The following is a 15,025-nucleotide window of genomic DNA, read 5'->3' on the forward strand; positions in this document are numbered from 1 at the left end:
TGTTTGGATCTATTATTAAAATCTATATCCCCTCAGGCCTTTCTCTCTTTGCTTATCATGTACAGGTAACTGCCAAAATAATAGTGTCACATCCCTCCAATAGAGTTCCAGACACTTGTAGAATCTATGCCAAGGTGCATTGAAGCTGTTCTGGCGGATCGTGATGGCCCAACGCCCTACTTTATATTGGTGTTTACTATATTTTGGCAGTTACTTGTACATAACACCCCTGGGGCCAATGCAAAATGATCGACATCGACCTCAATCTAATAAAACAACATTATTCCTTTCTCTCTATCCCCAAAACACACAGGTCCCTTCTTTCTCTTATCTGTTGTGTTGTCATGATGAAGGTTTCTCTAATGAGGCCCAAAATGGCCACCTCATTGCTCTCTCGTTAGTTTGTTTGTTTTGGAGCCGTACGCTAGCTGGGACAAATGATCGTCTCATTATAAACACAGAGAATGCCACTGAAGTGGCTCTCTATTCCCTATCTCTGGTCAAAAGTAGTGCACTATAAAGGGAATAGGGTGCCATTTGGGACGCTGACTCTAACTACATTCAATGTGCTTTAGGGCTCTATTGCTTTATTCCGGAGGACCTACATCCTTCCATTCACCAGCATATTGTTGTTGTCTGAGTTCTAAGACATGTACTCAATGCCATTATCCAAACCCATGGGTGCATCTCAAATGGAACCACCCATTTGGGACGCAAAACATATCTTAATGATTACTCCATGTCTATCAGAGGGCTTCATCAATTACTCTAAAATTACATTCCTGTAAAAACGATCACATTAATTGGCTCTATCCGATCTTTAACACTGGCTCATGTAAATGTATTACACATCCACCAACCTACACTATAACAGCGATGCACCGATTCTTGTTTCCACCCATTCTAAGAGGTGTCAGATGTTAGTGACAGCAATGAACAAATGGAGCAACTTTACGCTCTCGCCTTATTCAAAAAGGGTGTGTAAATGATGCGATCACGTGACTGTTATTGCACCCACGTGGAAGGGGCATGGCATCCCTCATAAACGCCCCCTGCTGTGATGAATGTGCCTATAACAGACCGATTGGAAGCGGAAACACATTTTACAGTCGGGAGAGATTCATCTCGAAGAATATCATTAAACTGAAGAGAGAAGGAAAGTACGGATGTCTGTCCCTTGGGTATAAGCATCCCAGTTGGATGCAGATATAAGATCTTAATTTGAGTCAGTTTGCTAGGGCAGGAAAATAATCCTGGAGCAACAGGTAATGTGAATTATTATGTGGATTATGTGAAGGAAAATTCTCAGCAACAAAAGAGTGATCAAAATAAGATCAATCCTACATCTGTACATGTTTTATAAAGTCGGTTTGATTTGGACTATTAGATTATACTTTTTTACATACAGTGCTGCAAAGAGGAATTGGACATTTATGAACGTAGAGAGCATGGTGTACATTTTCACCATTTAGCAGACGCTTGTATTCAGAATGACTTAAATGAGCAATTAGGGTTAAGCGCCTTGCTCAAGGGCACCTCACCAGATTTTTCACCTAGTTAGCTCAGGGATTCGAACCAGCAACCTTTTGATTTCTGGCCCAACGCTCTTAACCGGTAGGCTAACTGCCTCCCCCGGTACATGTATTGTCACATACAGTTTATGTCAAATATGATTATATTGCATAGGTCAGGGTTTGAATGGGGCATCAAAACGCCTTTAGTTTATAAAGATTGGAAAGTGGAGGTTGTTTCTCATTTGAAAGTGGAGATTGTTTGTTTTGGGGTGGATACAGAAATCGATGTTTGTGATGGATGGCTGGGAAACTTGATGCTTGTGTTACTGCTTGTCTGCCACACATGATTCATACACTGTACCAATCAACAGTCTCCTGAAGGTTTTTAATCCACATCCAAAAAGACTCCTTTATCCTCCCAAAAATACTTACATTGGCCACTGTGTATTGATGATAAAAGGCTAAACTTCTAGGATATAGACCATTACAAAAAGTAGTCTGTGCACAGATTCTTCTGTTTTTACTCTATCCCTGAAGCGTACAGTATACCTGATGCCATTTTGAAAAGTAATGCCAAAACAGGAATTAGAGGCCTTGTTTTTGTAGTCACTCTCAAGATTAGAGATCTGGCACCAATGAACACCATGAAAAATTAAACCACAGAAACAAGGAAAGTAAACAAACGGCACGCACACACAGCATTGACAAATGCATATCATTATTTTTTTCAATTAATATGAAAAATTACTGGTGACCTTCCCAGCCCTGAATTATTTTATTTTTGGGCTCCGTTGGAAAAATCTGAAAAGTTCTCCATTATTATAATTACTCATCTGTTTAGGCCCGGCAGGTAGGGCCCGGACATTATGCATGTGCGGATAAATTCCAGCGGATAGTGTTTTATTCAGACACATCTGGGATTTGATGGATGTTTAGCGGTTGCTGTATTCCTTTTATTTGGCTCCGCGCTGCAGAATGCACGGATAGATACAATCCAGGAACATCTCAACATGACAGCATGAATTGTAAATCACTACTCTCCTCGAGCAGCTGGTGTCATACCAGGGAGGACGCCGCGGTAAGCAGTGTAGAAACAGGAAGAGGCAGGTTTGATGGGGGAACAAGAGCGCTAGTAAGCTCGTCTGAGGAGGAGGAGACTGGGGAAACACAGTGTAACCCCTATACCTGGGTTCAAATAGTAGTTGTTTTTTATCAAATACTTTGAGTGTTTGATTGAGCCTGCCTGGAGTGCCAGAAGGGTGGAATGTACACTTCTGGGATGATTCCATGGCTCAATTAAGTGGAGCTAAACTACTTGAAAGAAAAAGACCAACAAACCCAGGTCTGGGTACCCCACTGCACAGGTGGTGTAGCAGACTGGGGTTTGCTTGGTACATTGAGACAGTGAGATTCATAGCTCACTCCACAGTATCTCTATTAAAGCAGCATGCAGTAATGCTAGTCTCTTTGCATTAGCCTTGTTGACAACGTGTCTGACCTCTCCCAGCTTGTTAGTGATACACAGAGACACTCCCCTACAGGGACAGAGGACAGGGAGCAGATTGGGTTTGATGTAGACGGATAGAGAAAGAGCTCTGTGTCTGTGTCTGGCTATGTTTCTAGCTGTGTGCCTGCCTGTCTGTCCCTCTGTCTGTCCGTCCGTCCGTCTGCCTGTCTGTCTCTGTGTGTGTCTTCGGGTTTATTGTGGCATATCTTAAACAGAGCACCCTACACTAAAGGTTCTTAAATGGTTCTTCCTCAGCTGTTAAGGTTCTTTGGAGAACTCTTGCCCAATAAAGAACCTTTTAGTTAATTGGGGGGTTCTTGACGTGGCATCAACGGTTCTTCAGAATTCTAAAAGGTTATTGAAATGTATGGAGGCCTTCAGATGTGTCCCTTTCATAGCACACAGCACATTGGCCAGTGTTAACTAGTGTTGATTTTTCAGTGTAACATTTCCAGTGTTGATTCAAGAGTTCAAGTAACACAGTAAAGAGTTAAATTAACACTCATGGAAAGAACCATCCCATTTAAGGTATGGGATCACTCTGAAGAACCTTATTTGGTTCCAACTGGAATCTTTATTTTTAAGAGTGAAGGCTCTCCTACTGCCACACTACTCCTTCTCAGTGCTCAGAACTCAACAAGCAAGGAAATGTCCATGGTGAACCATATAGATCAGTGATCCTCAACCCTGCTCCTCAAGAGCCAGAATACTGCAGGTTTTTGTCCCAGCTCAGCGGTGAAACATCTGATTCAGCTAATCAAGCTGTTGTTTGAAGATCAATGAATTAGCTGAATCAGGTGTAATGGCACTTAGCTGAGACTAAACATGCAGGCGCAAGGCTTTATCTGTAAACCTTACTATCTGTCAAATCCTTGCTACCTCCGTCTTTGTTTCCTCAATAATTCCTCTCAAAGGGATCTTGGATCCATTCCTCCAATGCAATTTGAGAGGAATTGAGGAATGGGAGGAATGAAGGATTTGACAGTAAGGTTTTCAGACAGCCCAGCACTGAGAATCACTGCAATTAGATACAGTGGGGAGAACAAGTATTTGATACACTGCCGATTTTGCAGGTTTTCCTACTTACAAAGCATGTAGAGGTCTGTAATTTTTATCATAGGTACACTTCAACTGTGAGAGACGGAATCAAAAACAAAAATCCAGAAAATCACTTTTGTATGATTTTTAAGTAATTAATTTGCATTTTATTGCATGACATAAGTATTTGATACATCAGAAAAGCAGAACTTAATATTTGGTACAGAAACCTTTGTTTACAATTACAGAGATCATACGTTTCCTGTAGGCCTTGACCAGGTTTGCACACACTTCAGCAGGGATTTTGGCCCACTCCTCCATACAGACCTTCTCCAGATCCTTCAGGTTTCGGGGCTGTCGCTGGGCAATAAGGACTTTCAGCTCCCTCCAAAGATTTTCTATTGGGTTCAGGTCTGGAGACTGGCTAGGCCACTCCAGGACCTTGAGATGCTTCTTACGGAGCCACTCCTTAGTTGCCCTGGCTGTGTGTTCCGGGTCATTGTCATGCTGGAAGACTCAGCCACGACCCATATTCAATGATCTTACTGAGGGAAGGAGGTTGTTGGCCAAGATCTCGCGATACATGGCCCCATCCATCCTCCCCTCAATACGGTGCAGTCGTCCTGTCCCCTTTGCAGAAAAGCATCCCCAAAGAATGATGTTTCCACCTCCATGCTTCACGGTTGGGATGGTGTTCTTGGGGTTGTACTCATCCTTCTTCTTCCTCCAAACACGGCGAGTGGAGTTTAGACCAAAAAGCTTTATTTTTGTCTCATCAGACCACGTGACCTTCTCCCATTCCTCCTCTGGATCATCCAGATGGTCATTGGCAAACTTCAGACGGGCCTGGACATGCGCTGGCTTGAGCAGGGGGACCTTGCGTGCGCTGCAGGATTTTAATCCATGACGGCATAGTGTGTTACTAATGGTTTTCTTTGAGACTGTGGTCCCAGCTCTCTTCAGGTCATTGACCAGGTCCTGCCGTGTAGTTCTGGGCTAATCCCTCACCTTCCTCAGGATCATTGATGCCCCACGAGGTGAGATCTTGCATGGAGCCCCAGACCGAGGGTGATTGACCGTCATCTTGAACTTCTTCCATTTTCTAATAATTGCGCCAATAGTTGTTGCCTTCTCACCAAGCTGCTTGCCTATTGTCCTGTAGCCCATCCCAGCCTTGTGCAGGTCTACAATTTTATCCCTGATGTCCTTACACAGCTCTCTGGTCTTGGCCATGGTGGAGAGGTTGGAGTCTGTTTGATTGAGTGTGTGGACAGGTGTCTTTTATACAGGTAACAAGTTCAAACAGGTGCAGTTAATACAGGTAATGAGTGGAGAACAGGAGGGCTTCTTAAAGAAAAACTAACAGGTCTGTGAGAGCCGGAATTCTTACTGGTTGGTAGGTGATCAAATACTTATGTCATGCAATAAAATGCAAATTAATTACTTAAAAATCATACAATGTGATTTCCTGGATATTTGTTTTAGATTCCGTCTCTCACAGTTGAATTGTACCTATGATAAAAATTACAGATCTCTACATGCTTTGTAAGTAGGAAAACCTGCAAAATCGGCAGTGTATCAAATACTTGTTCTCCCCACTGTATAAAGTCAAATCATAACAACCACAAGCATTGTAACAATAGTTGTAAGGGAATGAAAGCAGGTGACCACGTACCCACACACCTTGGCAGAGGTGCGCTCCACATGCGCCTCCCCCCTCCCAGGCAGTTGACCTCTGGCACCCCCTCCAGCCGGTAGCCCATGTTGCAAGAGAACGTCAGGGTGTCCCCGATGCCGAAGCCATATCCGTTCCTCCGGCCGAACTGTGGCATCCCCGGGTCCTCACATGGCTCCAAGTTGTACTCTGAAGAAGGAGGAGAGAAATTGTGTCATGTCAAACCTTCCGATCTTGTACATTCAATGAGGGTTTGTTTGAATGCAGTGCATACGCTAGTTTGTTATCTAAAGAACAAGGAGATGAAAAATGTCAGATAAATAACATACATAATGTAATTGATATTATAGCACAGAATAAAGTGGTAATAAATGTATGTCAATTAAAAAATAGTATACCTGTCACCTGTAATGTACATTCACATCAACAGGGCTTGTTTGAATGCAGTGCATAAGCTATCCTTTTTAGATAAAACTATACTAAATATCACCAAATAATTGATTACAACACACTGTTTTGCAATGAAGGTCTACAGTAGCCACAACATCATTCTGTAGGGTAGTGTCGTATATGATGAATGGTGGTCATCATCGCTGTCAACAAAAGAGTCCGGTTTATGCTGCATCGTGTCAGAAGTTTTTATTCATACCACGAGGTTACAGCATAAATTACAGACACGCGTTGTCTGCAGAGCAGTTGCCTCGAATTATAATAACCGCTCTGGGGTTTATTGTCTAAAACCCTTCTTATATAGACAATACCAAAATAAGGGTTACCCCCTCTTCTGGCCAATCACCAGTCTCCCCTCGGGCGTCACCCTCCAAGCGGCACATTTCAAATAACATCATAAAACATCCCCCCTCTGGCCTGAACAACCAACATTCCATTTCGTCATGAAAAACATTTAGCACCATCATAATCTTAATACACTACAGTAGCACCATGGTGTAGCCGGAGAACAGCTAGCTTCCGTCCTCCTCTACACAGTAATTATGACAACTTCCGTAGGTTGTCCTCCAACCTATCAAAGCTCTTGCAGCATGAACTGACATGTTTTCCACCCAATCAAAGGATCAGAGAATGAATCTATTACTGAAAGCATAAGCTACAGCTAGCTAGCACTACAGTGCATACAATGTGGTGAGTAGTTGACTCAAAGAGAAAGTAAGACAATTGTTGAACAGTTTTGAACAAATTAATTTCTTCAAAAATTATGGAGAAGCGAGAGAGAGTATTTCTTTAGTAGTCTTTTTTTTTATTATTCACTTACTTAGGTAGCGAATGCAGCTAGCTAGTTTAGCCTCAAACACCCGGCTCAAACAGAGAGGGATGCTATGTTAGCTAACTGGCTATGGCTATCCAACACTGGAACTCTTCCATGTCAAGAAAAGCTTTTGGTTTTATTAATTTATTGCCACCGTGGCCCACCGGCGTAACTACTAAACTGCTTGCTGCATGATTGTGGCGGGTTTACTAATGAGTTAGTTCTAGTAGTTATGTTGACATTGACGTTAGCTATGGTGACAATGATGTAGGCTGTGTGTAGCGGTTAGTGGTTATTATATGAAGGTTTGGCTTGGAAAGTTTTTTTCACCTGGTCACAGACAGCTGATATGTTGTGCACTGAAGTCCACAAGCGAAGGGAAAAGGTGAGAGGAGGAGAGCGCGTAGATGCGAGTAGGAATTATACAATGATCAAAGGGATCATGCTGTTTGTATGTGGCTGCTATGAAAGTGAACTTTCTTTGCGTGTGATCAGGGTTGTATTCATTCCGCCGATTCTGTTAAATAACGTTTCTTAAATGGAAGCAAACAGAATGAAACGAGGATAAACATACCTGAATTTGTCCAATAGAAACTATAGTTTGCAACTGTTGGACTAATAATTACACCCTAGATCAGCTAGATGCAAGCAAGAGTGTGCAAGGCGATATTGAAAGTGTCAATGTCTATCACCTTGATTACTCAGATTTCTCTTGACCTGTGCACCTACTTTGTAAACTTTCATTCATAGGCTAGGTTGTAGCAACCTCATGATGGGTATAGGGAAAATGTGAGTATTATTATGTAGTAACCTAAACCTATCGATGTTACATTGAGATGGGTGAATGGAATATGAATGACAGTCATCCAATATGCTGAAATAGAAATAAGGCCATGCTCCTAAAAAAATAATCATCCTCCCTCATCTTAAACAGCACCGACCGCCAATGCAATCTAATGATCTAATACAGTCGTTCAAACAGGCGTCACTGCACACTCACGCTTATCAATCTAACGATCTAACAACTCACACACACGCACATGCACGTGTACACACACACCAAGTTTCCTCGTGGCAATTTCAGACTGTAGGCATACACTCTTCTAACAGCCATGGTGCGTTATGAGAGTAAACAAATAACTGTCTTTGCACTGTCACTGAATGAGACAAGAACTGGGGTTGAATCCCTGTCAGTCTGCCCTCCGAATTCGCTACAACGTTCTGCTACATAGCCCAGGCAAACACCTTGCAAAAAATCTATGCATAATGGCAACTATTAACGACCTTATCCATGGTGCTTTACTAACAGTAGTATTTCCCCCTTATTGCAACTATCCTTCTAACGACTATAGGCTAGTAGGCTACGTGAGTACACCCAATAAAACAAATTATCTTGCCATGCTGGTGTAGACCGGGGGCTATGCATGTGTGTATGTCCCACGTCAAGCTGCTCTCCAAAATTGCCACAACACCGCTATTTGGCAGCCCATTATAAACCTATAGCAGCCCACTAGATTGAGTACCCTAAACTGTAGGCTAATCATACGTTACAGTGGGCAAGGGAAAGTCAATTATCCAACGGCTGCGGGAGGCATAAACAATGAAACAGGAGTTTTATGCAAACGTGTCTGTGGGAGGAGAGGCATCTCAAGGAACACTTCTGCATGCACAAAGCAGCTAATCTGAGGGCTGTTTGAATATATTCATGGATGGATTCTCCCTTTCTTGAAATAATTGTTGATGTAAATATAGGCCTATTAGATAAATGATGATAGGCTATAAAGAAATAATCAGTGATCTGACATGACTAGGTTGGTAGCCTAGTGTAATATTATTTTATTTATTTTTATTTTTAGTCATTTAGCAGACGCTCTTATCCAGAGCGACTTACAGGAGCAATTAGGGTTAAGTGCCTTGCTCAAGGGCACATCGACAGATTTTTCACCTAGTCGGCTCGGGGATTAGAACCAGCGACCTTTCGGTTACTGGCACTATGCTCTTAACCACTAAGCTACCTGCCGCCCTAATATCTCCTGTCACTATCCATCTATCTGTAATGTCTTCAAGGATGGGAGGAATGAAGGATGGTTGGATGGATCGGATGGTTAGGAGGGATGGAAGGATCCCAAAACAGGGGCTCCGTCTCCATTATAGGCTATTTGTTTCAGCTATACCTCTAATTTAGGCTAGCACTTGTTTACCTTATAGAGGCTAGTGGCTAGACCTGTTGGCTGTTTTAATAATGGAACGTAAAATTACTTGTCTCAGATGGGGCTTTACCCAAACCCCTGCCCCCCACCCCGTGGCTATGCAAGGTCCATGACAGGGGTTTGGGGGCAGCCCTTGAGCCCGACAGGGACACGCAATCCTTCTCCACTTACATTCATAAGATAGTAAGCATAGGCCTATGAGGCTACTTCATTGGAAGTGTAGCCTACATAAAACACCATGCCATTACACACACATTTGTAAGTTAAACACTGTCAACAAACCTTATCAACATCTTTCTCCTTTAGATCTCAGAAGGGATGACATCCTGAAGGACATTTCTAATTTAAGCTACAATATCTATGTACAGTGGGGGAAAAAAGTATTTAATCAGCCACCAATTGTGCAAGTTCTCCCACTTAAAAAGATGAGAGAGGCCTGTAATTTTCATCATAGGTACACGTCAACTATGACAGACAAAATGAGAAAAAAAATCCAGAAAATCACATTGTAGGATTTTTAATGATTTTATTTGCAAATTATGGTGGAAAATAAGTATTTGGTCAATAACAAAAGTTTCTCAATACTTTGTTATATACCCTTTGTTGGCAATGACACAGGTCAAACCTTTTCTGTAAGTCTTCACAAGGTTTTCACACACTGTTGCTGGTATTTTGGCCCATTCCTCCATGCAGATCTCCTCTAGAGCAGTGATGTTTTGGGGCTGTCGCTGGGCAACACGGACTTTCAACTCCCTCCAAAGATTTTCTATGGGGTTGAGATCTGGAGACTGGCTAGGCCACTCCAGGACCTTGAAATGCTTCGTACGAAGCCACTCCTTTGTTGCCCGGGCGGTGTGTTTGGGATCATTGTCATGTTGAAAGACCCAGCCACGTTTCATCTTCAATGCCCTTGCTGATGGAAGGAGGTTTTCACTCAAAATCTCACGATACATGGCCCCATTCATTCTTTCCTTTACACGGATCAGTCGTCCTGGTCCCTTTGCAGGAAAAAAGCCCCAAAGCATGATGTTTCCACCCCCATGCTTCACAGTAGGTATGGTGTTCTTTGGATGCAACTCAGCATTCTTTGTCCTCCAAACACGACGAGTTGAGTTTTTACCAAAAATTTCTATTTTGGTTTAATCTGACCATATGACATTCTCCTAATCCTCTTCTGGATCATCCAAATGCACTCTAGCAAACTTCAGACGGGCCTGGACATGTACTGGCTTAAGCAGGGGGACACATCTGGCACTGCAGGATTTGAGTCCCTGGCGGCGTAGTGTGTTACTGATGGTAGGCTTTGTTACTTTGGTCCCAGCTCTCTGCAGGTCATTCACTAGGTCCCCCCGTGTGGTTCTGGGATTTTTGCTCACCGTTCTTGTGATCATTTTGACCCCACAGGGTGAGATCTTGCCCAGATCGAGGGAGATTATCAGTGGTCTTGTATGTCTTCCATTTCCTAATAATTGCTCCCACAGTTGATTTCTTCAAACCAAGCTGCTTACCTATTGCAGATTCAGTCTTCCCAGCCTGGTGCAGGTCTACAATTTTGTTTCTGGTGTCCTTTGACATCTCTTTGGTCTTGGCCATAGTGGAGTTTGGAGTGTGACTGTTTGAGGTTGTGGACAGGTGTCTTTTATACTCATAACAAGTTCAAACAGGTGCCATTAATACAGGTAACGAGTGGAGGACAGAGGAGCCTCTTAAAGAAGAAGTTACAGGTCTGTGAGAGCCAGAAATCTTGCTTGTTTGTAGGTGACCAAATACTTATTTTCCACCATAATTGGCAAATAAATTCATTAAAAATCCTACAATGTGATTTTCTGGGAAAAAAAATCTCAATTTGTCTGTCATAGTTGACGTGTACCTATGATGGAAATTACAGGCCTCTCTCATATTTTTAAGTGGGAGAACTTGCACAATTGGTGGCTGACTAAATACTTTTTTTCCCCACTGTATATGACCCCAAAAAACTTCAGGGATGGCTAACTGAAAGGATGATTTTTTCCCCCCCATCAATTATTGAAGGTGTGTATCTGGGTGAGGCCTAGTCAGAGTGGATGTCAGAGCACTGGACAGAGCACAGGACAGAGCACAGGACAGAGCACTGGACAGAGCATGGAACAGAGCACATGACAGAGCACTGGAGGCATGTGAAGCTAGACGGAAAGGAGCTATCAGACCAGTCCACTTGGAGATGGTAACAAGCACAAACACCAGAGCGACTGACCCATACAGTCTCTATCTCCCTCTCTCTCAAACACACACACATGCACGCACACACACGTGTACGTACACACAAGCATGCGTTGAGGAGGCTGCTCTTGAATGGACACACATATGCACACACACCAACAGCAACCCACCCACCCACACACTCCTCCTACTCACCAGAGAAGGTAATATTGAATCCCTCGTAGGATATAGAAAAGTCAGATATGAAGCGCAGCTGGGCCTTGAAGTTCCCGTAGAGCCCTGCATTGGTTGGCGAAGGCAGCTCGTTACCCGTGAGGCGTGCCAGGGGCCGGACAAAGCTGCCATTCTCAGTGATGAGCAGGTAGTCATGGTGATCCTCCAGGTGGAAGGTGTTGAAGGTAAATTGGACCCCTATTGGGACAAACACTAAGGTGTTCAGCCAATAATAAGCCAAGTCAAGAGGAGAACAGCCAATAATATGGTTCAAGCTACCTGTCAACCTCCCCCTGATGAAATTATCAAATTCAATTGAAACGACGGTTTAATCTGAGAGGAGAAGAGCCAAGTGGAGGGAGAGACGACTTCATTTCATTACATTCAAAGGTGAGGTCAGTTAATATAAAACAAGAAGGCTCTGGGTTTTCTTTTTCTTTTTTTTGGGGGGGGGGGGGTGCTGCATTTCAATTCGAGGGTGATTATTCAGAGAAACATATTGAATATCTTAGCAGCTATGGGAAATTAAAATTCCAAGGAACTTTCATTATTCTCAACCCAGAGTTTTGTATTATATTGATATTTCAGCAAGATGGGCTGGGCTGGGAAGTGGACCTACAGTGAATCTGTATTCATGTCTGTTCCATTCCCACACCGCCTTTTACCAGCATGCTGATAAAGGGAATAAGAGTCCATTCTTGAGATGTTTATTAATTCACATATAATTGAACAGCATCAACATTTTTAAGGATTGTTTGCTTGTTTCTCTTAATTAAATGATTTATATGTTATATATCTTCAAGCAGAATAGCTATGTCAAAAACAGTTATGAAGGGTCACATTCCATTATAAATATGATTGTAGTAGTTAATAACCCAGGCTGACCTTTGCCGTGGCTGACCTCCACCGTCCAGGTACAGTTTAGTGAGCTAGGATACATCTCAGGATATCCAGGGGACAGGATGGTGCCGCCGGGCCCTCGCACGTCCCCTCCACACAACGCTGGGGGACAAAGAGGGGGACACACTTTACTTTATTGTCCATGTTTTTGCAGAGAACAGAAACAGTGCTCTTCACTGTTATCTGTAATATCAATACTATGGATGCCAGTCTCTCTTCGCTAAAAGTAGAGGAGAGACTGACTGCATCAATTCTTCTTTTTATAAGAAACATGAATGTGTTGAAAATTCCAAGTTGTTTGCATAGTCAACTTACACACAGCTTTGACACACACACTTACCCCACCAGACATGCCACCAGAGGTCTTTTCACAGTTCCCAAATCCAGAACAAATTCAAGAAAATTTACAGTATTATATAGAACCATGAATGCATGGACCTCCCTTCCATCTCCGATTGCTCAAGTGAACAGCAAACCTGGTTTAAAAAAAACAGATAAAGCAACACCTCACGGCACAACGCCTCTCCCCTATTTGACCTAGATATTTTATGTGTATGTACTGATATGTAGGCTATGTGTGACATTTTAAATGTATGTAGCTCTGAAAAACAGTTTCTATATCAAGGCCATCAGACTGTTAAATAGCCTTCACTAGCACATTAAAGGGTGCTGCCTATATACATACAGTTGAAGTCGGACATTTACATACACTTAGGTTGGAGTCATTAAAACTAGTTTTTCAACCAGTCCACACATTTCTTGTTAACAAACTATAGTTTTGGCAAGTCATTTAGGGCATCTACTTTGTGCATGACAGAAGTAATTTTTCCAACAATTGTTTGATTATTTCACTTATAATTCGCTGTATCACAATTCCAGTGGGTCAGAAGTTTACATACACTAAGTTGACTGTGCCTTTAAACCGCTTGGAAAATTCCAGAAAATGACGTCATTGCTTTAGAAGCTTCTGATAGGCTAATTGACATAATTTGAGTCAATTGGAGGTGTACCTGTGGAAGTATTTCAAGGCATACCTTCAAACTCAGTGCCTCTTTGCTTGACATCATGGGAAAATAAAAAGAAATCAGCCAAGACCTCAGAAAAATAACTGTAGACCTCCACAAGTCTGTTTCATCATTGGGAGCAATTTCCAAACGCCTGAAGGTACCACATTCATCTGTACAAACAATAGTACGCAAGTATAAACACCATGGGACCACGCAGCCATCATACCGCTCAGGAAGGAGAAGCGTTCGGTCTCCTAGAGATTAACGTACTTTGGTGCGAAAAGTGCAAATCAATCCCAGAACAACAGCAAAGGACCTTGTGAAGATGCTGGAGGAAACAGGTACAAAAGTATCTATATCCACAGTAAAATTAGTCCTATATCGACATAGCTTGAAAGGCCGCTCAGCATGGAAGAAGCCACTGCTCCAAAACCGCCATTAAAAAAGCCAGACTACGGTTTGCAATTGCACATGGGGACAAATATCGTACTTTTTGGAGAAATGTCCTCTGGTCTGATGAAACAAAAATAGAACTGTTTGGCCATAATGACCATCGTTATGTTTGGAGGAAAAAGGGGAAGGCTTGCAAGCCGAAAAACGCCATCCCAACCGGGGGTGCACGGGGGTGGCAGCATCATGCTGTGGGGGTGCTTTGCTGCAGGAGGGACTGATGCACTTCACAAAATAGATGGCATCATGAGGAAGGAAAATTATGTGGATATATTGAAGCAACATCTCAAGACATCAGTCAGGAAGTTAAAGCTTGGTCGCAAATGGGTCTTCCAAATGGACAATGACCCCAAGCATACTTCCAAAGTTGTGGCAAAATAGCTTAAGGACAACAAAGTCAAGGTATTGGAGTGGCCATCACAAAGCCCTGACCTCAATCCTATAGAAAATGTGTGGGCAAACTGAAAAAGCATGTGCAAGCAAGGAGGCCTACAAACCTGACTCAGTTACACCAACTCTGTCAGGAGGAATGGGCCAAAATTCACCCAACTTATTGTGGGAAGCTTGTGGAAGGTTACCTGAAACGTTTGACCCAAGTTAAACAATTTAAAGGAAATGCTACCAAATACTAATTGAGTGTATGCAAACTTCTGACCCACTGGGAATGTGTTGAAAGAAAGAAAAGCTGAAATAAATAATTCTCTCTACTATTATTCTGACATTTCACATTCTTAAAATAAAGTGGTGATCCTAACTGACCTAAGACAGGGAAGTTTTACTAGGATTAAATGTCAGTAATTGTGAAAAGCTGAGTTTAAATGTATTTGGCTAAGGTGTATGTAAACTTCCGACTTCAACTGTAGATTAGAAATCACTGGCCACTTTAATAAATGGAACACTAGTCACTTTAATAATGTTTACATATGTTGCATTACTCATCTTATATATATATATACTGTTTTCTATACTATTCTACTGTATCTTAGTCTATGCCGCTCTGACATTGCTCGTCCATATATTTATATTTATATAATCTTAATTCCATTTA

At 42.4% G+C, this 15,025-nt stretch overlaps 1 protein-coding gene across 1 annotated transcript in view; it reads right to left on the reverse strand.

Moving 5' to 3' along the window:
* Positions 1-15,025, reverse strand: part of LOC121571845 (CUB and sushi domain-containing protein 3-like) — a 558,910-nt gene that overhangs the window by 228,749 nt on the left and 315,136 nt on the right. Inside the window, exons 19-21 of the mRNA XM_041883584.2 lie at positions 12,506-12,622; positions 11,603-11,818; positions 5,735-5,923 (exon numbers count right to left, since the gene is read on the reverse strand). Coding sequence (XP_041739518.2) covers positions 5,735-5,923; positions 11,603-11,818; positions 12,506-12,622 — 522 coding nt within the window. The remainder of the gene's footprint in view (positions 1-5,734; positions 5,924-11,602; positions 11,819-12,505; positions 12,623-15,025) is intronic.

The sequence above is a fragment of the Coregonus clupeaformis genome, chromosome 8, assembly GCF_020615455.1.
Source record: "Coregonus clupeaformis isolate EN_2021a chromosome 8, ASM2061545v1, whole genome shotgun sequence".
NCBI classification, from domain to species: domain Eukaryota; kingdom Metazoa; phylum Chordata; class Actinopteri; order Salmoniformes; family Salmonidae; genus Coregonus; species Coregonus clupeaformis.